This window comes from Convolutriloba macropyga, chromosome 1, assembly GCF_964194025.1.
Source record: "Convolutriloba macropyga chromosome 1, txConMacr16.3, whole genome shotgun sequence".
Lineage (NCBI taxonomy): Eukaryota > Metazoa > Xenacoelomorpha > Acoela > Convolutidae > Convolutriloba > Convolutriloba macropyga.
This window is the reverse complement of record NC_134468.1, coordinates 27,920,933-27,946,424: the sequence shown is the minus strand read 5'-3', so window position 1 is coordinate 27,946,424 and position 25,492 is coordinate 27,920,933. Positions and strand designations below refer to the sequence as shown.

At 34.3% G+C, this 25,492-nt stretch overlaps 1 protein-coding gene across 1 annotated transcript in view; it reads right to left on the bottom strand.

Moving 5' to 3' along the window:
* The window catches only part of LOC142347893 (neuropeptide receptor 15-like), a 130,998-nt gene that overhangs the window by 26,998 nt on the left and 78,508 nt on the right, over positions 1-25,492 (bottom strand). Inside the window, exons 3-4 of the mRNA XM_075399054.1 lie at positions 15,165-15,432; positions 2,266-2,456 (exon numbers count right to left, since the gene is read on the bottom strand). Of these exons, the coding sequence (XP_075255169.1) occupies positions 2,266-2,456; positions 15,165-15,432 (459 nt within the window). The remainder of the gene's footprint in view (positions 1-2,265; positions 2,457-15,164; positions 15,433-25,492) is intronic.

Here is a 25,492-nt window from a genome sequence, read left to right as displayed (position 1 = left end):
ATTTTCATCAAGTTCCTGAGTACGATTTATTTGAAATTCTAAAACTTATTCATACAGAAGAAGTTCTTAACATCAATAATCTAAACTTTCGACCTCTCACTTATTTCAATTAATATGTTAATCTTCAATACTTTGGTGATCACGGATATAGAAATGTTACAACCTTTCGTTAACAGGTATGCATTCATCGCCATCCGCCATTTATAGTCTAAGTACTATTTGGATCTTCCTGTCAATTTCTTTCAAAGATTAAATGGTCTTCCATTCTCCCCATTGACACAAAATTAAACTACTACATTATGAACACATATTTTGAAGGAGGTGTTGATATCGAATGGTTTAAAGATTATTGTCAACTCTCTGATCATGTTGAATCCGCTTGGGTTAACTTTTCTAAACAGATTATTTTTAACGATAAAGTTTTCAGGATCTCCGAATTATATTATTCTGAATTTCAATGCGAAGTTATTTTATTTCTTGAAGACTTTGAACAAAAAGAAATTGTTATTTATTTTGAACTGATGACAAAAAGCAAGATTAATTATTTCTTAAAGCTAATTCATAATGATCAACTAAGTCTAAATATTAATTCCTTAAACTATAGCTACAAAGCTTACTTCAATTGATTTATTCTTCAAATACTCAAATAAAGATGAATTACGAAACGGAATTCTTTATTTGGGGAGTCATTGCGGCAACTCTAGCCTTTATGGTGTTGTGCGCAGTAATTTTAATTTCCCTATTCATTTACCTCGCTTGTCATTACAGACCATAAATTTAACCAGTATATTCTTCAACTTATATTATTCTATTTTTCTACGTCAGATGCACTAGCAGCACAATTTTATAGAAAAACTTCAAAAGGTCTATTATAACGACCAGCCAAAAAATTGGATCTATTATTTTGTACAGCCCTGTATCTTAGGACATCGTCAACCCTTCTTCAAGAGAGAACTCAGAAACAAGAAGCTACGATGAACTTTAGAACTTTAACCAAGTAATCTACCTCACAAACTTTAAATGCTTAATTATTATAAAATTAAGCTAAATAATTTATTCGATTATGTAAAATTTGATGTTTTGATTTAATACCTATGGACCGGGATGGGATGTACTGAAGTGTGCTACACTCAGTAACACTATTTGATAATCTTAGTGCTATTTTGAGAATTTACGTTATAGTGCGTGAAGCACAAACTTGATTTGGACAAAGTCCATTTTGACGTGTGAACAAATTATTAAGTAGTTTCGAATAAGCTACTATTTTAAGATCACTAACTAAAACTGAGAATACTATGACGTGATATTGTCACGCCACACAGATAACACCAAGTTAACCTTGGTAACTCTGTCGACACTCGTTATCTCTATCCAATAGGATACTAGAGAACCACGTGTCCGCAAGTATAAAAGGAGCTTGCACGCTCAACTACCAGCACTTTTTGGTCCCTGATAACTTCTGATTTAAAATCATACTCCCGTATTGCTCCCTTGCTCAATCTCAGCTTACTTGAGATATTTTTCTAACTTAGAATATTTTGTGACTTGTTCTTAACTAAGAACTCTCTAAGTCATAAAATATTAACTTAGCACAAATTTGGAAATGAGGTAAGTTCAGCTTAACTTCTCTAAGTTATAATTTAACATCTCTCAAACTCTATCTAAGTTACAAGTTAACTTAGAATAGTTCAATCTGTGCTATTTCAATCTTATAACTTTAATTATTCTATCCCTTAATGCTCGGTTCATATTTGATGCTGTTTAACATAACTTATTAATTCATATTTGCATTTAACTTTATTTAATATTTAACTATATACCAAGAGTAGAACTAGGGGTTGAACTCTCAAGTTATACATGTGGTCCCGCGATTAACCCCGTCGTTTAAGTATCTAATGTACGGACCAGCAGTATAAATATATCCATCGGCCTTAATTGTCTGATAAAAAAATCAGTTGAGTATACAGTTTCTCCCTCCCCAATATAGGGGGTCGGAAAAATAATTTAGAGAAATCACGCAAGAAATTGTGTGGAAGTTGACACAAGACAAACCTTGAGTCAGAAGCATAATGTTAAAACGTCAGCAAACATTTAAAATGTCAAATTTCAAATGCTAAACATTCAAATATTGGCATTTTGATGTTCATATGAATGTGTAGAATATTTCCGTATGTTCGCTCGTGTTTTTCACAAAACTCACTATCCACGAGAAGCTTTAATTTGCCATTTGATGCGGTTGTTGTAATCTTTAAGATATGGACTCACTTCTCATTCATGACAGCATATATGATAGGGTTGCAGACAGTCGAAGTGCAGTAGATCCACGAGGCGCACATGATAAGCACTCCTTGGTATGGGAGGGGACCATTGTTCAGGATAGCTACCAGGTAGATCACGAAAAGAGGAGCTCTGGTCAAGTCGAACACCAGAACCACTGTCATCATCATCTTCACAGCCTGAAGTTACGCAATACCTGCTTATGATGACATTGTATAGCAACCACGCAGTATTCTACGATGATACGGTATTCAACTATACATAATTTTCTGAATTCAAACTGTTTGTCAATTGAATTTTGTCTCTTCATTGAGAATTTCGCCAAATTTTATTGAAATATTTTTCTTTTTTCATCTCGAAAAGAAAAAGTTTTGTTGAATAGTTTGCGAGCTTGATATTGCTAGAGTCTAATATGGTAGAACGGATGGAAACATTAGAGATTGTAACATTAAACAAGAAAAAAATTCCATTAGAAAATTGCCGCAATAACACCGCTATTTCATCTTTCAGCAATAAACATAAACGAAAACGCAAATTGTCACATTTTGGCAAAATCTGATCAGCAGAGTACAGCTAAGCTGCCGAAACTTTACAAAGAACTGTTCGACACCGTTCAGTCCTGAGCAACCTAATTTTTTTTTCTTTTTACAAAATGAATGAATTTTAATTCTATGATGCAATTTGGAATAGTTTCTTAATTTATTTATTTAAATAATAAAGCATTAAATTAACTTCGTCGCATCAAGCTAAATAAAATTTGCCCACTTTCAGCGTTCTGACAAATATAAGAATTTATCAGAAGGAAAACACAAAAAAAGTTTAGTTAACAAAACTATTTTTGCTTGCATGTTGGTTTAATTGTTGCAGAAAAAACATCGTCAAATTTTCATTACAGAGAAATGGTAAGAGAAGCTTGATTTTCGCTAAATCGATAAATATTTTGATAGATTTGAAATTGGATAAAAAGCAAAAAAAATATGGGAAAGATTTCCTTGAACTGTTGACCAAAGAATACAAAAAGGTATGGAGATAAACCTTTAGGAGCCGAAAAAGTCTCAATTCTCTTCCATGCGTAGGTAAGTTTGAATCAGCACTTAGAACGTAAAAGATCTGAATTGAATAAGGAAAAATATGTTTGATTTGAACCAAGTGAATCTTTTCAAAAACGTCTGTAAAACTTTTGTCTGGAAGATCCAGCGGTAGAGGTGTTTTGATATAATACAACTCACCATTTTCAACCCTCTATCATTTCACAGAGTAATTTTTTTTGGGAGCAAAAACACTCTTCAAAAACCCTGCGAATCTCAATGAATCAATTAAACCCTACATATCCGTAATATTGAATGTTAAAAGTTCAACTGCACAATCAATTAAAATCGGAATTAACAGAGGGGTGAAATACTTTTACTGCCAAAAAAATATTGAGGCTGACTAAAATACTGACAACAATAACAACAAAATCAAGATATATATATATATATATATATATGTATATATATATATATATATATATATATATATATATATATATATATATATATATAAAGTTTCCTTGATTATGTAATATAAAACTATCATGTCACGACATTTTACGCTTTCAAAGGTAGTTTTTTGCTGTGCTTCTAAAGCTACCACTTAAAGTTTCAAATCCAATTGAGAAATGAACAATAATAAAATCGTTGTTATGGTAAAGAGATTATTACAGTAGTAGCATGATCTCATTTGTAGTTCTCATTTGAACGAGTATAAAGCACCTGCGAAAAATCACAGCATGTATATTATAAATTCCGCCTCAAAGCCTTCTTCCCTGTAGTCCTTTTAATCTCTGGGATGCATTGCTTGTTCTTCAGTGTCTGGCCTTTTAGTCTCGCTACCTAACTGGCTATGGCTGGCTGGATACTGGATACGGCATCAGCTTAATAACAGAAGAGTGCTGAAGACAAAGCAAAAAAAGGAACATGGGAGTTGAGAATTCATCCTCCCCTCTCATGCTTATAAAATGTGGCTACAATGGCCCTCTTTACCAGGCGTATACCTACAGAATCAAAATCGCGGCGTACACTTGCAGCGTTGGGGGAGGAGGGGGGTTTCGGGGGTTAGGTGATTAAGATTGCAGGTTTGAAGAAGTTAAGTGGGGTAAAGGGTGTTGTGGGGTTAGGTGGTTAAGATTGGAGGATCGCAGGAGGGCTAAGGGGGGTTCATTTCGATTTGGGCGTGGAAGGAGGTATCATTTTTAGAGGCGTGCATGGCTTTGGAGAAGTGTTCATTGAAACTTGGTTTGGGGGTGTAATCTATTGTTCGATTTTGACTCTTTGTTAGAGCATAGAAGGAATTAAATGCCTGCAACACTGCTTTCTACTAAATCCTCTTTCGCTTCTCTCATGTATTGTACACGAACTGAAAATTAGTTCACAGCTGAACAAAATGCCGGAAAGGGGCGAAATAAAAAACAAATGAAAATGTGAATGAGCTGTTTTTTGTTTCCATGCCATAAAAGAGGGGAGGCGGTTAATGGAAAAGCTAATATTTTCCCGGAGCCACTTGGAAATAAATTGGATTAAATTGGTATTGATACACAAGAAAGCATTTCTACCAGAGAAAAACGTCGGTTTTAATTTTCTTTTCTGTTTTGATCTTTTCGCCAAATGAGAACTAATGCATCCATACTCAATGCTCAAGTCGACCACATAAATGAGACAAAATGTCTATAGAAACGTATACGAGCTCACAAAGAACTTTTCATCTTTCGAGACTACCAAAAATGTGTCTGCAGTTGGTAACTGATGCAACCTTCTGACATTATGAAGCAATGATTTCAAATTTATAGGAAAATTTTCATTCCAAATGGAAAATGTATTTCAACTTTTCATAAAAATAATGAGAATTTAATTTAACTCTACGTACTACAAATAAAATCCAAAAAAGCAAAAAAAAATCATGTTTTCGTGACCTCTGGTGCGTGCCAACGATGAGCTGAAGAAAATAAATGATGTACCCAAATTTAAAGTTTTATAGTTAACAAAAATCGGCTCCAAATTGATGCCGCAAGGGAAGTCGTTGACTCTTTTGAAAGCGAAATTCAAAAGAAGGCAAATTCGTGAAAACAATTTTGAAAAAAAAATTGATAGAGTACAAACTACCACCGTTGAGTATAACGGTAGAGTAATACGTACCATATGTAACCCTATTATTGTTATAGAGAAATTTGTGAGTTACTGTTTTGACCCCCTTATAGTGAGTGAGGAGCTATACGCCTAACAGAGCTTCATCTAAATAATTCTTTTCAGAGAGTCAAAACCTAAAAGACAACTTTTGCCAATTCTTTAAAAATTAATAATACAATGTAATGCCAGGATGAGGTGCGCAACTCAAGCCGGCTCCAATCAGAGCGACTAGGGTCGCCTACGGAGGGTAAGCTACGACCTTCTACAGAGTTTGGAAAAGGTATCTACGGTCAGTCTGGAAAGGGCCCCATCTAGAATTTGAACGGTCTGATCAGCGCACTACGAATGGTCTGTATCGCCTGATCAGTACCCCACGCAGAGTCTGGATAATTTGATCATAGCATTGTCTGAGTTTGGATAGTTTCGTGCGGTATGATCTGCCCAGTGCGAAGTCCCACGGAAACACTTCTAAGATCTCGGTTCAAACCACAACCAGACTTGCCGGATCTTGTAAAGGATGCTTAAGTTCTTGCACGAATTTGAAAAAAAACAGAACAAAATTAGTTCATTGGCTAGATGTTGCAAGCAGATTTTTCAAAAATGGAATAGTAATTTGGGAGAAACAAGCAATAGATTTCCTAAAAGGCCAAGTACTTGGTTGATGCAGAGAAAAAAAATCTACAAAACACATCAAAAAGATATGCCGAAATGTGAAAAAGGAGATACTGGTTATCTACTTGAGTTTCTCTTTTTCCTATTTGACAAGGATGGTAGTCAGTATAACTTGAAAACACACCAGATCATGCCAAGATCTGAGAAAACTGGTGGTTCTAAAACAAAAATAAAGGGAATTTCGCTTGAATTTCGCTTGTCAAGGACACTGTGACTTCTCGTTAGCAAAAGCCCGGCATTTTACAACAATTATTGTCAAAACCTGACGGAAATAGTCGACTTCTCAAAACCTTTTATAGCAACAAAACAAGCTAAACAAAACGAATCAAATTTAATTTTACTTTAATAAAACACAATCAAAATAGTCCTAAGCATCCCCCCATCCCAACACAATTCAATAATATTTTTGGCACCCAACCCAAGAGCTTCGAAACCACACCTAAAGCTAAGTGTTGTTTTAAAAAAACACATTCTCCAATGAGCTAAGCCGATGTGCACCATGAATTTTTTCAATGTTTCAGAATATCCAAAGATCAGAAATTAGACTTGTTTAATAACAATCAGACTATGGTGGGGTAGCTACACAAAAACACACAAAAAGACGAAGATTAAGATTGCAACATTCAACATTTTATCGATATTTAATTTCGCTTACTGCTTTTTGGTTCTTCTGGGATTTACCCACCCCGAGTACCACCTTCTGGTTGGTCGTTTCCCCAACCCCCCACTTGCTTTTCGGTTCTTCTGGGGTTTTACTCAACCCGAGGACCCCCTTCTGGTTGATCGTTTCCCCAAGCCCCCACCTGCTTTTCGGTTTTTCTGGAGTTTTACCCTCCCCGAGGACCCCTTCTGGTTGGTCGTTTCACCAGCCCAACGCCTTCTTTCCAGTTCTTCTAGGGTTTTACCCGACACGAGTTCCCTTTCTGGTAGGCCTTATTGATAGTATCTGTCCTTTGGTAGGTAGAGGTAGGTTCAGGTATTTGGTAGGTACCGTCTTCTAGTAGGTATAGGTAGGTTCCGGTATTTGGTAGGTATTGGTTTTGGTAGTTATTGGTAAGTTTCGGCTTTTGGTAGGTATTGTTAGGTTCAGGTATTTGGTAGGTAATGGTTTTGTAGGTATTGGAAGGTTCCGGTATTTGGTAGGTATTGCTATTTCGTAGGTATTGGTCGGCTCGTTTTTACGAACCACCAGCTTTAATTTGTAGCCTTATATTTCATTACAGTCAATTTTTTTTACTTCTTGTTTCGACTTTACGGATGATTCAACACACTGCAATCCGACAATTTTATTCTTTCTTTGCAATCCTGCAAATGGGGCCGGCGATGTCAAGGACACTGTGAATTCTCGTTAGCAAAAACCCGGCATTTTACAACAATCATAATCGTCAAACTGGACGGAAGTAGCTGACTTCCAAAAACTGTAACAACAAAACCAAGCGAAACAAAACATAACTGAATTACATTATTAATCAAAACCCTTCCAAAATCATAAGATCTAATTAATCCCCTCCTTCCCTTACTCAATAACATCGCTTCAATTTGAGTTTAACTTGCATCTTTTGAAAGAATCTCTGATGACTCGGAAACCACACAAGATCTTTCCCAGACCTTGAAAACGATAATGTTTTTCTTGGGAAATGCAAGAGCTTGCTTGGAATTCGAAAAAGCTTTGTGGAAATCCATGATCTGGCGCGGACTTGGCGTAGATAATGTGAGTTGTGGCACTGGATGGATAATCAGAACAGTGTTATCTCAAGAGTACGTTCTGATCAAAGACCCTTCAAAAATTAGGAAAAACTGCCGATATTCGAGATTGCCAACTGAGAAAACGGTAATTCTTCAAATAAACAGAAGACCCGAGGGCCTGTTATTGATGAATGTTCCTAATTTTCCTTGATGAATGTCAAAAAACAGTCTATAGAATATGTGGTGCGGGTGGCACCACTCCCTATGGACAGAGTACAGAAGTAACTCAATCATCGTTACAAACTCCTTATGAACTTACATTTAAACTTTTTTTCTTTCATTTCGTTACATCACCATGAACTGTATTACTTGACTCTTTATAGCAAACCATATGTGAACTTATTTGGCAGGTGCTAGCGGGTACCGTCTGACCAACTCATTTCTGTTAAACTTAACTTTAAAAAGAGAACTGAACTGAATTGATACATTGTGATATTGAAAGTAAACCGAATCCCTCGGTACAAAAAGAGAATTTAAGACTTGACTCTACACGTTTTGAATAAGCCTTAACATGGCGCAGTCAACAATGAAATCAGCAATTGGTGTACCCCTATTCTGGGAAAGCGGGGCCAATCCAACAAACGAATGGCAAACGTGGTTTTGCACATTTAAAATGGCAGTGATGGCCAAAGAAAATATGCACGTGGATTTACTCCTCAGATTAAAACCAACAGCAAACAATCTTTTCTACCCCATAATGCCAACACTCGAAGAAAGAATCGAAAACACAAACGAAGAAGAGAATAGAAAACGAGAAATCCGAAACGAGGGACGCAAAGTTGACTGGAAGAATGAATGCAAGCAAATCAGGAGCAGGGGACCGATGATCGACAGGTATACGTGGGATGAAACCGATTTGAAGGTGAAAAGCCTGACATATCTGTCCCTAGGGACAGAAGCAACAAGAAAATTTCATCAAAGAAACCCCCATACCGTGATCGATCGCTGTTCCACAAACGAACTCGTATACGAGCTAGGTCTGACCTTCACTCGACCTAGAAATCTAACCTTTGATAGGTTCCAATTAATTACTGTACAACAGAACCCAAACGAAAGCCTGGAGACATTCTTCAGTAGGTTGCGAGAGCTAGGATCAAAAGCAGCCCTGGGGAACGTAGAGGAAGACCTTATTAAAGATTTTTTCATCGCGAAGATGAACAACAGCACAATCCAGATGGAATTATTATCCGAGGTGCGCACAGCCGCACAAGTGTTAAATTTCGCATTGTCTAGAGAGAGAGGACATGAGAACCAGAAAGAAATCCTCCGTTCATCAGCACCGAATTGGAATAGTCAAGTGAACGCTAGAACGAATAAGAATATACGCCCCACACCGCGAACTCAACAACAAAGCACCCAGCAATTAAATAAAACAAACGAACAATGCTGGAGATGTGGAAGCAGCTTCACTGCAGGACATATGAATCAGTGCATGGCAAAACAAGCCATATGTAACATCTGTAAGAAAAGTGGGCACTTTGCTAAGATGTGCTGATCCAAAAATTCCTCCTTTGCCAGCACGGAGACAAAATCAAAGAGGTCCCCAGGGACAGAGCAACCAACTTAAAGTTAGACAAATACAAGAACAACTCATCGAACAAGAAGACGAAAGAGAAGAAGAAGAGATAGAATCTGTCGACCCAGAATCCGCACTATATATAAAAGAATTATCAGAGGACTGGGCCGACATCAATGACATAACACCAGAGTCGTTTATAGAAGTTTAAAACGTACATCTAAACACGACAATGCCAAAAGAAATTTGGGTGGAAACTACTACAAACAAATTGAAAATACAGTGGCTAGCGGACACAGGATCCCCAAGGAGTTTTATCACCAAGGATCAAGCAAACAAAATTATGGAACACAATCCCAAGGTGAAACTTCAACAATACACCAGCAAAACAAAATACAAATGTTTCAACAGCAACAACATTAAAATAGAAGGCGAGATTAACATCACACTCCAGTCAGGATCCTGGACAGCTCAAAACTGCAAAATACTAGTGGTAGGACACAAAACGCACAATTTATTGGGCAGAGACGTCCTACAAAAGATTGGAATTTCACTACAGCAGAAACCCAATAAATCCCCAGATCAAGCGACGCTACGACACCCAACACTCCCCAGGGAAATCATGAGGGACTGGGACCACGATAGCGAACCAGAACTCGACAATCAGTATAAAACCCAATCGCAACCGAACCCTGTCACAAGTGATACGGATGATTCAGAGAACGCGCCGCTGCTTAGCCACAAGCGCGTCCATGAAGAAAAAGCAGCCCTAACCAAACAACAAGCAGCTAAAGAGAAGCAAACGCGAGCAACCCCACTACAACCTGCTCAAATACCACAAAACCAACCAGGACCAAGCCAAAGCGTCATCAACACCCAACCCCTGGGACATTCAGAAATAGTGGCAATGGCTAAAAGAAACCAACAGGCACACAAACGGCAGCGTACCGCAAAGAAAAATTTCGGCAAACAAACACAGAAACTAGTACGCCCACAACCACCGACACATAGTTCCCCAGAGAGTCCCAAGAGACCCCAATGGCTGAAAAACGCTAAAGCACGCCTCACGAAGCCATCCAGCTCGAGCGTATTTGACCAGAAATTGAAAGCCGCTGCACTGCAACAATCCAGGGAGTCAAAAATGCAGGCCGAGCGTAAGCTAAGATATTCCAGCTCCTCGGACAGCAAGAGCTTTACGTCGATCAACAAGGCAAAACTAAAATTTTCGCCAACTGTCAAGATTCACAGTATCCAACCCGAATCCCCGGGGACCCCACCATTCGAGACTATCACCTCTTCTGATCCCCACGACTTCATGAATGACAACAACGAATCAACGCAGGCAAATCAACCATCGTGCTCGTACTCTCCCCCAGTACAGAATCGTCCCCAGGGAATAATGAAATCTACGCCGAGGCTGGATAAAATTGTAACCAAAATTTGGAACCAACCAAATCATGAAAGTACAACCCTCGAAAATAGATCCGCTGACGATTTCCCGATAGAGCCACCAATTCGACAGATAGAAGTAGTCTACCTGGATACAACTACATCCCACAACACCACAAACGCGGACATCCCCTTGGTAGACCTGATTGAGGACACCACAGCAAACCACCCGGATGTACAAATGGTTGAACTGCCTGAAGACACTCACCCAAGTAACAACGAGCTACCTATGGACGAGACACCCAAAGGAATACAAGAAGAACCTCCAATCCACGAGGAAGAACATAAAACACCGGCAACGTCCCCAACGAAGAGCTCGATATCGAGCATACATATGAGCAATTTCTATAATCAAGACGAATTTTAAGTGCCTTAAAATTCCTATCGGAGGGGGTGTGTGGTGCGGGTGGCACCACTCCCTATGGACAGAGTACAGAAGTAACTCAATCATCGATACAAACTCCTTATGAACTTACATTTAAACTTTTTTTCTTTCATTTCGTTACATCACCATGAACTGTATTACTTGACTCTTTATAGCAAACCATATGTGAAATTATTTGGCAGGTGCTAGCGGGTACCGTCTGACCAACTCATTTCTGTTAAACTTAAAACTAAAAAGAGAACTGAACTGAATTGATATATTGTGATATTGAAAGTAAACCGAATCCCTCGGTACAAGAGAGAATTTAAGACTTAACTCTAAAGTTTTGAATAAGCCTTAACAGAATAAGTTTTCGAATTTCCATTCGAGCTAAAAACTTACTTTGTTTTAAACTAACAACGTTTACTGAAGATCTCCATAGAGAACCATTGAGACCTGTTTTTATCTAGAATGTGTTATACGACGACAAAAAAGCGACAAATACAAAATCAAAATGTTAATTAGGAAAAACCGGTGTCTAAGCCATTAAGAGTAAGATTTGTTATGTAATATACAATTTTTGCTTTGTTCCTCAAACCCAATGCAAATTGTCATCATTATTGTAATCTGACAAAAGATCCAAAAGGAAAGTCAAAGTTGACAACCATCCAGAATTCACAAAAATTCATGAGAGTTGGAAGTCTCAGAGCAACACAAACGATAAAGAAAAAACAAGCACAAGCAAAATTAAATTGTGTTACGCTAGAAAGCAGATGCAACCTGTGCCTTTTGCGATCAGGCTACCAATTTGTATTAATTAGGCAAAATGTACCAATATAAAAATGAATTTAAGTTTAAAAATTAGTTTAAGGTAACAAATGTTCTTTAAGTGAAGGCAAACAATCATTTTCAACAATCAAAAAGGAGATGGATCAACAAGTACTTCGCGAAAAGAAACTATCGTGCCTCTCAGTGGAGATTAGAATGTTTAACTACGTATTATCAACGACTAAAGCCAAAGCTCAAAAATCAGCAAAATAATTCAACTAAACACAATTCAACACCCATTCCGACAACATTCATTCAATTGATAAGACTATGAATGCTACAGAGGCTCACATTTGAACAACAGCAGGCCCTCATTTTAGAAGAACTGCACGAGAAAAACAACCTAAAGAATCACAATGATTAACCAGTATCGAAAACTCAAAACAATTTGATGAAAACATAACACCATAAAAGCAGCGTTAAAGTCTTAAAAACTTGAGTTCCAAAATAAAAAAATAAGAGGAACTGTTGATTAAAAACTTGATGCTAAATGTCATCAACGATACTAAATTACAAGTTGTCAAAGAGAAGAAAAGAAGGGGGCCGAGCTCAAAACGTTTTTAAAGGGCTTCAAAACAATTGAATGATCAACAAATTAACTAGCTATCATATTAATTCAATAATCAAAATCAAAAACGAGGACGCCACTGAGGCTTCTCATTATCCAGAATATTTGATAAGACTACAATCAAAAATCCAATCTTCAGTTATATTTTGCAAGAAATCAGCTCCAAATACGTCTAAACCATAAATTATTCACTAAGAAACGATATAAATGTTCAATAGCGTCATTTTTGAAAACTAATGTGATTTGTTACTTTTGTGATATTCGTCCAAGAGAGCATAAAGCAGATTCAAAACTATATATATATCCAAAATTCGAATAAAAAATGCAAATTTGTTGCATCAAATCAGCACAACCGAAAATTGAAAAAAACTACTGAAAAACAAATGAAACTGTGCTTGCTAAGACCAAGCTAAAAGCTGAGAGAAAAATGAAGTAAGTAACAAGGTTTGAAAAACTAACCATTTCTCGAAACATTTTTTTTCAAAGTCATAAGAACAATTACATATCAACTGGAAGCATTATACAGGTTCATTCATTCCATTTAAAGAAACCAGCTGGTTCTTCTTATGGTGACACTGGGACTCGAAAAAGAAAAACAAGTCCGGGCAAAGTCAAGAACTCAACAGAATAATTTTTGAAAAAGACATACCCTAATAAAATTAGAAAAAATTTTGATAGTGAAAAATTACGTTGAGGCAGAAACTAGCATTGATACTGCTGTGCATCTATTGACAATATATATATATATATATATATATATATATATATATATATATATATATATTTATATATATGGATAAATAAATCAATTTTAATTATATCTTTCACGCCGAAGATAGCCGCAGATTGCCGGAATAGCTGGGAAAGAACATACTTGCGTGCCTTATAATCGATTTAGAAACAGATACAGATCTAAGTTGAAAAAGGAAATCGATGCCGCTCAAAAAGTTAGGTAAAAAACATTCAGGTTTAAATTAATAAAGATTGTTATAATTCATTCCGCAGAAGCCTCTTTTTAGGGACCGTTATTGCACAAATGAGTTTCTTCGACCTGAAACTAATTCAAATTAAACTTAAGTTTTAAAAAGCAAAAGTCATTTTATTGAGCGAGCTAAGTCACGTATGATCAAAATCTAATCACGCAAAACATTTAAAGCCTTTGCTAGAGAGAGAGAGAGAAAGAGAGAGAGGGAGAGAGAGAGAGAGAGATTAAGAAATGACGTCAACGTACGCAAACGCCGTTAGTAGGAGGAAGAAGTCTTCTAGAAAAATTGACTATTTCAAGTTTGCTGTGTGAACAAATGTAAAACGGAAAAGAGCGTCAGACGACGAAACAAAAAAACATAGCAGGACAAGTCCTGATGTACAAATCAGAAAATTTTCATTGACTAAACAGAAAACTAGACCTGGAACAGACTATGAACGATTTGGGAAAACCATTTAGAAAAAATCCATTTTAAAAAAGTGAAATTACCGCATTTGAACGAAAAACCACTAGAGAGAAAGCCAATTTTTGTTCAAACACCGTTTTCTCACTCTACTTTAAATTTAGAGCGAAAAATTTTCACGCCTCACAACCACTCGCGTTTTCGCTTCATTTCATGTTTCGGCGTGACCAAAACTATCACTCCAATTTTACTTCTGAATTCACAAAAAAAAGTGAACAGATCTTAAAAAAAGACAGCGCCCCAATACAATTCAAATTCTTTGATTTGTAAAAAGATAGCATGACAAGTCCTGACATACAATTCAAAAAATGTTCATTGACTACAACAAAAATTAGATTTAGAACGGACTATGAGGGAATTGGGAAAACCGTCACTAAAAGAAAACAGATCAAAAAAATTTAAAAAAGAGAACAAAATCATTGACAATATGCCGCATGTGAACAAAAACCACTAGCGAGAAATGAAAATTCGGTTCAAACAAAAAACTAGGCCTAGAATGAACTATGAATTAAATGGGAAAACGCTTTAGAAAAAAATCCGATCCAAAAAATGCAAAAACAGTAAAAATCAGAGTGAAATTGCCGCATGTGAACAAAAAATCACAAGCGAGGAAGCGTTTTTTTGTTGAAACACCATTATTCTCACTATAATCTAAATTTAGAGCAAAAAAGTTTCACGCAGCAAAGCCACTAGCTTTTTCGCTCCACTTCCTGTTTAGGCGTGAACAAAATCACTACTCCAATTTAACTTCAAAAATCATGAAAATGTGTGATCAGATCTTTAAAAAAAGACAGCGCCCCAATACAATTCAAGCTCTTCGAATTGTAAAAAACCAAAAACACCGCAATATAGCTCCGCTCAGCTTACAGCTTTGCAGCTAAAATGATATAACTCTCTACGATTAATACATCGCTCGGCCAAAATTGAACAAAAGAGCCCAGATGAGCATATAGTTCCTCCCGTAAAAATCATTGAATTTTTTGGCAATATCAGTTTTTGGATATATGTCTCCTCTGTTTACGTCTATTGTTGCGTTCGTTTCATCCGCAACAAGTTATCCAACAATGTTGTCTACAAAATGCTGTAAACATATAAGTCACTCGAGGCAAATTTTTCAGTTTTAGCGTGTTACCCTTTGCTTGATAGCGATCTGTCTAGCTGAGATACTCTCTCCCAACTGGTGTCTCCCCCCTCCCCGCGACGACGACTGCGGTTTGTTCACGCTTCCGTTATCTCGTCCTCCACCTTCCCGATTGTTGTTATTGTTCGTGGACGTGTTGTTGGTAGTGTTGCAGTTGTCTCCAGAACGCATCCACAATTCCTTCGCTGTTCGTCCATACACGACTGAGACGACAGCAGAGGGGATGAGGAATATTGCAATTGCATAGATTATGATTTCACTGAAACAAACAAAAACAAAGTTTTAAATCAAAGGTGTAATGTTGATCCACAATGAAGAAAAAAATTATTCCTGAGACATGATGTTTATTTTCTGAGATAAAATAAGGCACTGAACTATATAAATTGAGAGAGAAGAACCTAATGCCGATAGTGCCTAAGATAAGATCTTGGCATAACATGACAGGAAGCTCTACTTGTTCAGCGTATACTTGGCTAGAAACACGATCGATAATACAAGATCACTTCGGTTCCATTATACACTTAACAAATGTCATTTCAGAGATTTCAAAATGAGATTTTTGCAAGTGAATTTTACAGTTTCTTGTAGTTGCAAATAGGAAGCTTCTGCAATAACTAGACCAGAAATGACCTGTCCTTTCTGTGACAAGACAACATAGCTGGGCAGATCCAGATGGACAGAAGTTATGCTGATAATCAGAGCGTAAGTTATGCTGATAATCATCTTAGCACTTCAGAGAACAATAGTGGCAAATTAGAAACACTAGGCTGTTGGGATTGCAGATAGTACCTCAAATATTTCAACGACAGCAGCAGATCAACTTGAAACATTAAACTATACCATGGACTGGCAGACCAATTAATAGTTTTGAAAACCTCGATGAACTTAAAAATGCTGCATCAAAATTTCCAACAAAAGTACATCATAAGCATTCCAATGTCCAAATAATGAGCGCAACCTCTTTAATCATATCTCAAGTTATCTGTTAAATTATCCTTATTTTCCAAAGAGACACCTCAAGAATATTACTTGCTTGCTTTTTTAATGAACATTTAAAAAGTTATTGTTTCTACTACACTTGATTAGAAAATTTTTAAGCAGTAGAGCTAGTATTGATGACAAAAGAACGCGATGCAGTAACTTCTGAACTGAAAAAAACAGTTGCAACAGCGCAATCGCATCAGGCATTTCACTGCAAGATAGTCTTCCCTCTGGCAACAGAATTGCATCAAATGCATTCCAATATCCAAAAAAAATTCAGCTGAATGCAACCTCTTCGATCATATCTCAAAAAAATGGTCAAATTATTTTTATTTTCCGAAGAGGCACCTCAAAAATATTATTTGCTGTTCCGACCCCTCTTGAGGGGGGAAGAATTATATACTCAAATGGGTTTTTTGTTTTTCAAATTTTCAAATTGATTTTTCGATATATTAATCGCAGAGATTTGTGGGTGGTATCACAAAAAAGCCCGTCCAGCGTAGAATATGGAATTAAAAAGATTATTCTTAAATTTCATTTTCTAGAGCGAGCTGTCGTGGTTTAAATTTTTATGAATATTAGACCGGTTTGCGTTATTTTTATTCACGTTTTCCTGAGTTTTTGCCTCGATTTTTGTCAATTTTGCTAAATTAATTAAAAATTGTTAACAATAGCACTGTTGATTTTATTTTTAAAGACAAAAAAGTATTGTTCACTCTTTGATTTAATTTTTTGCTAAAATTTTGGCTAAATATTTCAAAATTCAGCCTTTTTCGTCAAAAATTGCCCGAAATAAGCTCTTTTAATCAACTTTTGTTAAAAGTGCCGCTTTTTGCTAATTTTACTCTTTGATTATGAAAAAAGCAGCAGTATTTATCTCTTAACTAACCAATTATCTAGATCAATAACATTCCAAACAATTGGGTGTTCTTAACGAACGAAAAACGATAGCAGGGCTGGTTTTAGACCAATCTTGTACTGTTACAATCCAAAAATAATTCAGATTGTAATCAGTCAGTCTTTTTATTTAAAAAAAATCGATCGTTTTTATGTTAATTAAAGAGCAAAACGACTCAAATCAAAGCTCACTATAAATAGGTCCAAATGGCTTTCTACGCAGCTCCAAAGAATATCTAGTTTCTGTACTCGAAAGATTATGGTCATTTTAACTTTCAAAAATACCATTTTGATACTACTTGATTTCAAAAATTATATCTTTTTAGACATTGGCCCAATTGTCACTTTTTTGCTCATTTTGTCAAATTATCACATTACTGACAGTTCTCATTTTACCCTATTGGCTTTCAAAAAAAGCAAATTGATCATAAAAAGTCTTTAAAGGCACAAATGATGGTTTCAACGACTTCGACACCCCTTTCTCAAAGAATGTACTTGAATTTTTTACTTTGTCTTTGACTGTCATTCTTATTTTGTCTTTTTAGTTGCATGAAACTTTCTGGATAATGACAGATCTTTTTGACTTTTTGTGGAGTATTAAATGAGCCTATAATTTGATTTAAAAAGAAAGGTTATGACATTCATAACTTTGGACATAATTGATTCCAAACAAACAAAGCACTTTTATATTACTTGTTTTTATTTTTGTTGTCTATTTTTTACCTCGTCTGGTTAATTACAGGTCACACATGATATTATTGTCGTCGAGGAAAGGTGCGAGTGCACAAAAACTTATGTTTTTTTAAAGAACTTGTTATGATTTTACTGTGATCGACGCGGGTTTTTTGGATAAAAAAGTCAACTTTTTTTTGTCTAAATTCGGCCTTCATTTCTAGATGTAAGATATATTCTGAATCATTATAGGTCCCAAGCGCTTCCTTTGGACAAGTAAGCGAACTTATTTAAATATTTCATTTCGTAGCTATTGATTTTCATGGAAATGAAAACAATTCTTTTCAAGAAAAACAAAATGTTTACCTAATTTAGGCCTTTTCTGTCTTTTTTGTCTTCTTGTTACCTGAAATAATTAATTAGAGGTCCTATAGCACATTTTTGGCACTTGCCTTAGTTATTTTAATTTTTGATTGGTGTCTCTATTTGTTTTTCATTTCGTAATCACATAAACAACTAAATAATAACAAGTCTTACTGTCCTCCTCTATAGAAATTATGTGATCATAAACATGTTAGATGTTTTCAGTTCCTATCTAATGGTTTTGCTTACTTTGAAACTAATTTTTTTGAAAAATATAAGCCAATTCATTAACTTTTCTGTTTTTTGGTTTTCTTTTTTGTCTAATTGTTATCGGGTTTTTTATGGAGCAGTCACATATCTTTGCTAGTGACGAACAAGTTGTTTTTTGTGTTTTATTTGATTCTTTTTTGTCCTTGTTAAAAAGTTTTTGTTTTTTAAAAAACGGACACAAAGTTTTGGATGTAATTTATGTTTATTCGTTTTGTTGCTTGATTTTGTTGTTGATCTTGACACGCTTTCTTAAAAGTGGCTGACCTCATCAATCTATTGCGGCGTTTTTTAGTTCACTGAGTTGTTTGCCTTGGAAGCGATCTTTTTGTTCAAGCACAAATTGCTTTTGAAAAATGTTTGAATTTTTGGGTTTTTTCTGTCTGTTCCTCATTTGCTAGACATTTAAGAAGACATTTTGGATGAGCGGTCCGGAACTTTACGTGCAAACGCTTTTTACCAAATCACCTTGTCAGTCTTTTAATGAATTTTAGAAAAAAGTGTTGTTTTACTTCCCTGATTAGACAATTTTTAAACAATAGTGCTAGTTTTGATAGCAAAAGAACACAGGGCAGTACTTTCCCAGCTGAAAAAACTGTTACAATATCGCAATCATATCAAATCTTTGATTGCAAGATAGTCGTCCTTTTTATAACAACAGAAGTTGTCAGGGAAACCAAAGAAAATTTCAAGCGTTAACAAAAAATTCTTTGTTAATCTTGATAAAATTTTACTTCTAATATCTTGTGAGAACTAATAGAAAATATTGTTTTCTCAAGTTTTTGGCAACATAATTTCAATTTTCAATGAGTAGTCAAAACATTGCATGTGTCACCAACGTGTATCTAAAAGTCATAGCTTTGAAAAGAGCGCGTGAAAAAGTTTGCTAATGGTTGAAAATCATTGGGATAAACAAAGGAAAAAAACTAAATCAACCAATTTTAATAACCAAACGCTCCTATCACCATGCAACTCCAGAGTTCTCATCAACTGTATCAATTGTAAAATCAATCCACTCACTGTTATTTAAAACTATGAAAATTACTTTATGCAAAACTTGACAAAATTTATTAAAATTGGTTAAATTTTTTGAACCACCAAAATTTATTTGAGATTTAGAAATTAAAAATATGCACTAATATCATTGTGCAGCATCAGAAATGTAGAACTTTTGGAAAACCCTTTAACAAATGAATAGATGTTTTCAGAGTTTTTTTTACTTTTCTTATTTTCGTGGGGAAAAATTTTGTTTTAAGTTTTTGAAAAAATTTTTGCTCCTAACGTGCGGTATTAATTACTTGCTAGTTTTAAAATGAATCATAGAAAAAACTGAAAGAGAAACATTTATTAGAAACATAATGGAGATCGAATATTAGCTTTAAAAGTAAGCTCAAGTATGAAGGATAAAAAATAGCCAAGATTTCTATAGAAACGTTAACGGAAACAGTGGATTTCATTCAATTGTTCGCAAGATTTTTGAACCTTGATAACTGGCTCAAAAATACGATTATTAAAACGACATAGATAATTATTTGGCGACAAAAATTCAATATATTAAAAAATAAATTATATTTTGGGAGTTTTGGATAAAGATCACTTTAAATTACAAAAAAATGGCGTAATTTTAGTCCAGAACACACTTATAAGAAGTTGGAGTAAAATTAGCCCTGTTTTGAGTTTATCTAATGTTGCGTGGGTAAATTGGAACAAAGTTCAGTAAAGAACCACATTTGGTGCCATTTTTAATCGCAAAAGTTTTGAATGTTGAAAAGTTTCAGACATTTTTTTTTTCACTTTCTATATTTTGTGAGGAAGATTTTTGGTTTCAGGTTTTTGGAAAAGTTTGTGGTCTTTACTTATGAGCGGTACTAATTACTCGCCAGTAAGAAATATGCACATAAAATGGAAGATGGAACATAAACATTTATTAGAAACCTAATGGAGATAGAAATTTAGCTTCAAAAGACCGCTTAAATATTACTACTAAGATCTTTTGAGAATTTACAGAAAATATTGGTTTTTCAAGCTTTTGGCAATATAATTCAAGTTTTCAAAGAGTAGTCAAGATATTGCATGTGTCACGAACGCGTATCTAAAAATCATAACCATGAAAAGAGCGCGTGAATCCGTATCCTTATTTTCCAAAGAGACACCTCAAGAATATTACTTGCTTGCTTTTTTAATGAACATTTAAAAAGTTATTGTTTCTACCACACTTGATTAGAAAATTTTTAAGCAGTAGAGCTAGTATTGAAGACAAAAGAACGCAATGCAGTAACTTCTGAACTGAAAAAAACAGTTGCAACAGCGCAATCGCATCAGGCATTTCACTGCAAGATAGTCTTCCCTCTGGCAACAGAATTGCATCAAATGCATTCCATTATCCAAAAAAATTCAGCTGAATGCAACCTCTTCGATCATATCTCAAAAAAATGGTCAAATTATTTTTATTTTCCGAAGAGGCACCTCAAAAATATTATTTGCTGTTCCGACCCCTCTTGAGGGGGGAAGAATTATATACTCAAATGGGTTTTTTGTTCAATCAATTTTGACTTTTGGATATATTAATCGCAGAGATTTGTGAGTGGTATCACAAAAAAGCCCGTCCAGCGTAGAATATGGAATTAAAAAGATTATTCTTAAATTTCATTTTCTAGAGCGAGCTGTCGTGGTTTAAATTTTTATGAATATTAGACCGGTTTGCGTTATTTTTATTCACGTTTTCCTGAGTTTTTGCCTCGATTTTTGTCAATTTTGCTAAATTAATTAAAAATTGTTAACAATAGTACTGTTGATTTTATTTTTAAAGACAAAAAAGTATTGTTCAGTCTTTGGTTTAATTTTTTGCTAAAATTTTGGCTAAAAATTTCAAAATCCAGCCTTTTTCGTCAAATATTGCCCGAAATAAACTCCTTTAATCAACTTTTGTTAAAAGTGCCGCTTTTTGCTAACTTTACGCTTTGATTATGAAAAAAGCAGCAGTATTTATCTCTTAACTAACCAATTATCTAGATCAATAACATTCCAAACAATTGGGTGTTCTTAACGAACGAAAAACGATAGCAGGGCTGGTTTTAGTCCAATCTTGTACTGTTACAATCCAAAAATAATTCAGATTGTAATCAGTCAGTCTTTTTGTTTAAAAAAATTTGATCGTTTTTATGTTAAATAAAGAGCAAAACGACTCAAATCAAAGCTCACTATAGATGGGTCCAAATGGCTTTCTAAGCAGCTCCAAAAAATATCTAGTTTCTGTACTCGAAAGATTATGGTCATTTTAACTTTCAAAAATACCATTTTGATACTACTTGATTTCAAAAATTTTATCTTTTTAGGCATTGGCCCATTTGTCACTTTTGCTCATTTTGTCAAATTTTCACATTACTGACAGTTCTCATTTTACCCTATTGGCTTTCAAAAAAAGCAAATTGATCATAAAAAGTCTTTAAAGGCACAAATTATGGTTTCAACGACTTCGACACCCCTTTCTCGAAGAATGTACTCGAATTTTTTACTTTGTCTTTGACTGTCATTCTTATTTTGTCTTTTTAGTTGCATGAAACATTCTGGATAATGACAGATCTTTTTGACTTTTTGTGGAGTATTAAATGAGCCTATAATTTCATTTAAAAAGGAAAGGTTATGACATTCATGATTTTGGACACAATTGATTCCAAACAAATAAAGCACTTTTATATTACTTGTTTTTATTTTTGTTGTCTATTTTTTACCTCGTCTGGTTAATTACAGGTCACATATGATATTATTGTCATCAAGGAAAGGTGCGAGTGCACAAAAACTTATGTTTTTTTAAAGAATTTGTTATGATTTTACTGTGATCGACGCGGGTTTTTTGGATAAAAAAGTCAACTATTTTTTTTGTCTAAATTCGGCCTTCATTTCTAGATGTAAGATATATTCTGAATCATTACAGGTCCCAAGCGCTTCCTTTGGACAAGTAAGCGAACTTAATTAAATATTTCATTTGGTAATTATTGATTTTCATGGAAATGAAAACAATTCTTTTCAAGAAAAACAAAATGTTTACCTAATTTAGGCCTTTTCTGTCTTTTTTGTCTTCTTGTTACCTGAAATAATTAATGAGAGGTCTTGTAGCACATTTTTGGCACTTGCCTTAGTTATTTTAATTTTTGTTTGTTGTCTCTATTTGTTTTTCATTTCGTAATCACATAAACAACTGAATAATAACAAGTCTTACTGTCCTCCTCTATGGAAATTATGTGATCATAAACATGTTAGATGTTTTCAGTTCCTATCTAATGGTTTTGCTTACTTTGAAACTAATTGTTTTTGAAAAATATAAGCCAATTCATTAACTTTTCTGTTTTTTGAATTTCTTTTTTTGTCTAATTGTTACCGGGTTTTTTATGGAGCAGTCACATATCTTTGCTAGTGACAAACAAGTTGTCTTTTGTGTTTTAATTGATTCTTTTTTGTCCTTGTTAAAAAGTTTTTGTTTTTTAAAAAAGGGACACAAAGTTTTGGATGTAATTTATGTTTATTGGTTTTGTTGTTTGATTTTGTTGTTGATCTTGGCATGCTTTCTTAAAAGTGGCTGACCTCATCAATCTATTGCGTCGTTTTTTAGTTCACTGAGTTGTTTGCGTTGGAAGCGATCTTTTTGTTCAAGCACAAATTGCTTTTGAAAAATGTTTGAATTTTTGGGTTTTTTCTATCTGTTCCTCATTTGCTTGACATTTAAGAAGACATTTTGGATGAGCGGTCCGGAACTTTACGTGCAAACGCTTTTTACCAAATCACCTTGTCAGTCTTTTAATGAAATTAACAAAAAAGTGTTGTTTTACTTCCCTGATTAGATTTTTAAGCAATAGTGCTAGTTTTGATAGCAAAAGAACACAGGGCAGTACTTTCCCAGCTGAAAAAAACTGTTACAATATTGCAATCATATCAAATCTTTGATTGCAAGATAGTCGTCCTGTTTACAACAACAGAAGTTGTCAGGGAAACCAAAAAAAATTTCAAGCGTTAACAAAAAAATTCTTTGTTAATCTTGATAAAATTTTACTTCTAATATCTTGTGAGAACTTATAGAAAAAATTGTTTTCTCAAGTTTTTGGCAACATAATTTCAATTTTCAATGAGTAGTCAAAACATTGCATGTGTCACCAACGTGTATCTAAAAATCATAGCTTTGAAAAGAGCGCGTGAAAAAGTTTGCTAATGGTTGAAAATCATTGGGATAAACAACGGAAAAAAACTAAATCAACCAATTTTAATAACCAAACGCTCCTATCACCATGCAACTCCAGAGTTCTCATCAACTGTATCAATTGTAAAATCAATCCACTCACTGTTATTTAAAACTATGAAAATTACTTTATGCAAAACTTCACAAAATTTATTAAAATTGATTAAATTTTTTGAACCACCAAAATTTATTTGAGATTTAGAAATTAAAAATATGCACTGATATCATTGTGCAGCATCAGAAATGTAGAACTTTCGGAAAACTCTTTAACAAATAAATAGATGTTTTCAGAATTTTTTTACTTTTCTTATTTTCGTGGGGAAAATTTTTGTTTTAATTTTTTGAAAAAATTTTTGCTCTTAACGTGCGGTATTAATTACTTGCTAGTTTTAAAATGAATCATAGAAAAGACTGAAAGATAAACATTTATTAGAAACATAATGGAGATCGAATATTAGCTTTAAAATTAAGCTCAAATATGAAGGATAAAAAAATAGCCAAGATTTCTATAGAAACGTTAACGGAAACAGTGGATTTCATTCAATTATTCGCAAGATTTTTGAACCTTGATAACTGGCTCAAAAATACGACTATTAAAACGACATAGATTATTATTTGGCGACAAAAATTCAATATATTAAAAAATAAATTGTATTTTGGGAGTTTTTGATAAAGATCACTTTAAATTACAAAAAATGGCGTAATTTTAGTCCAGAACACACTTATAAGAAGTTGGAGTAAAAATAGCCCTGTTTTGAGTTTATCTAATGTTGCGTGGATAAATTGGAACAAAATTGAGTAAAGAACCACATTTGGTGCCATTTTTAATCGCAAAAGTTTTGAATGTTGAAAACTTTCAGTCATTTTTTTTCACTTTCTATATTTTGTGAGGAAGAATTTTGGTTTCAGGTTTTTGGAAAAGTTTTTGGTCTTTACTTATGCGCGGTACTAATTACTCGCCAGTAAGAAATATGCACATAAAATGGAAGATGGAACATAAACATTTATTAGAAACCTAATGGAGATAGAAATTTAGCTTCAAAAGACCGCTTAAATATTACTACTAAGATCTTTTCAGAATTTACAGAAAATATTGGTTTTTCAGGCTTTTGGCAATATAATTCAAGTTTTCAAAGAGTAGTCATATTGGTTTTTCAAGAAAATATTGGTTTTTTAGGCTTTTGGCAATATAATTCAAGTTTTCAAAGAGTAGTCAAGAAACCCAATGGAGATCGATTATTAGCTTTAAAAGTAAGCTCAAAAATGATGGATAAAAAAATAGCCAAGATTTCTATAGAAACGTTAACGGAATCAGTGGATTTCATTCAATTATTCGCAAGATTTTTGAACCTTGATAACTGGCTCAAAAATACGATTATTAAAACGACATAGATTATTATTTGGCGACAAAAATTCAATATATTAAAAAATAAATTGTATTTTGGGAGTTTTGGATAAAGATCACTTTAAATTACAAAAAAATGGCGTAATTTTAGTCCAGAACACACTTATAAGAAGTTGGAGTAAAATTAGCCCTGTTTTGAGTTTATCTAATGTTGCGTGGGTAAATTGGAACAAAGTTCAGTAAAGAACCACATTTGGTGCCATTTTTAATCGCAAAAGTTTTGAATGTTGAAAAGTTTCAGACATTTTTTTTTTCACTTTCTATATTTTGTGAGGAAGAATTTTGGTTTCAGGTTTTTGGAAAAGTTTTTGGTCTTTACTTATGTGCGGTACTAATTACTCGCCAGTAAGAAATATGCACATAAAATGGAAGATGGAACATAAACATTTATTAGAAACCTAATGGAGATAGAAATTTAGCTTCAAAAGACCGCTTAAATATTACTACTAAGATCTTTTCAGAATTTACAGAAAATATTGGTTTTTCAGGCTTTTGGCAATATAA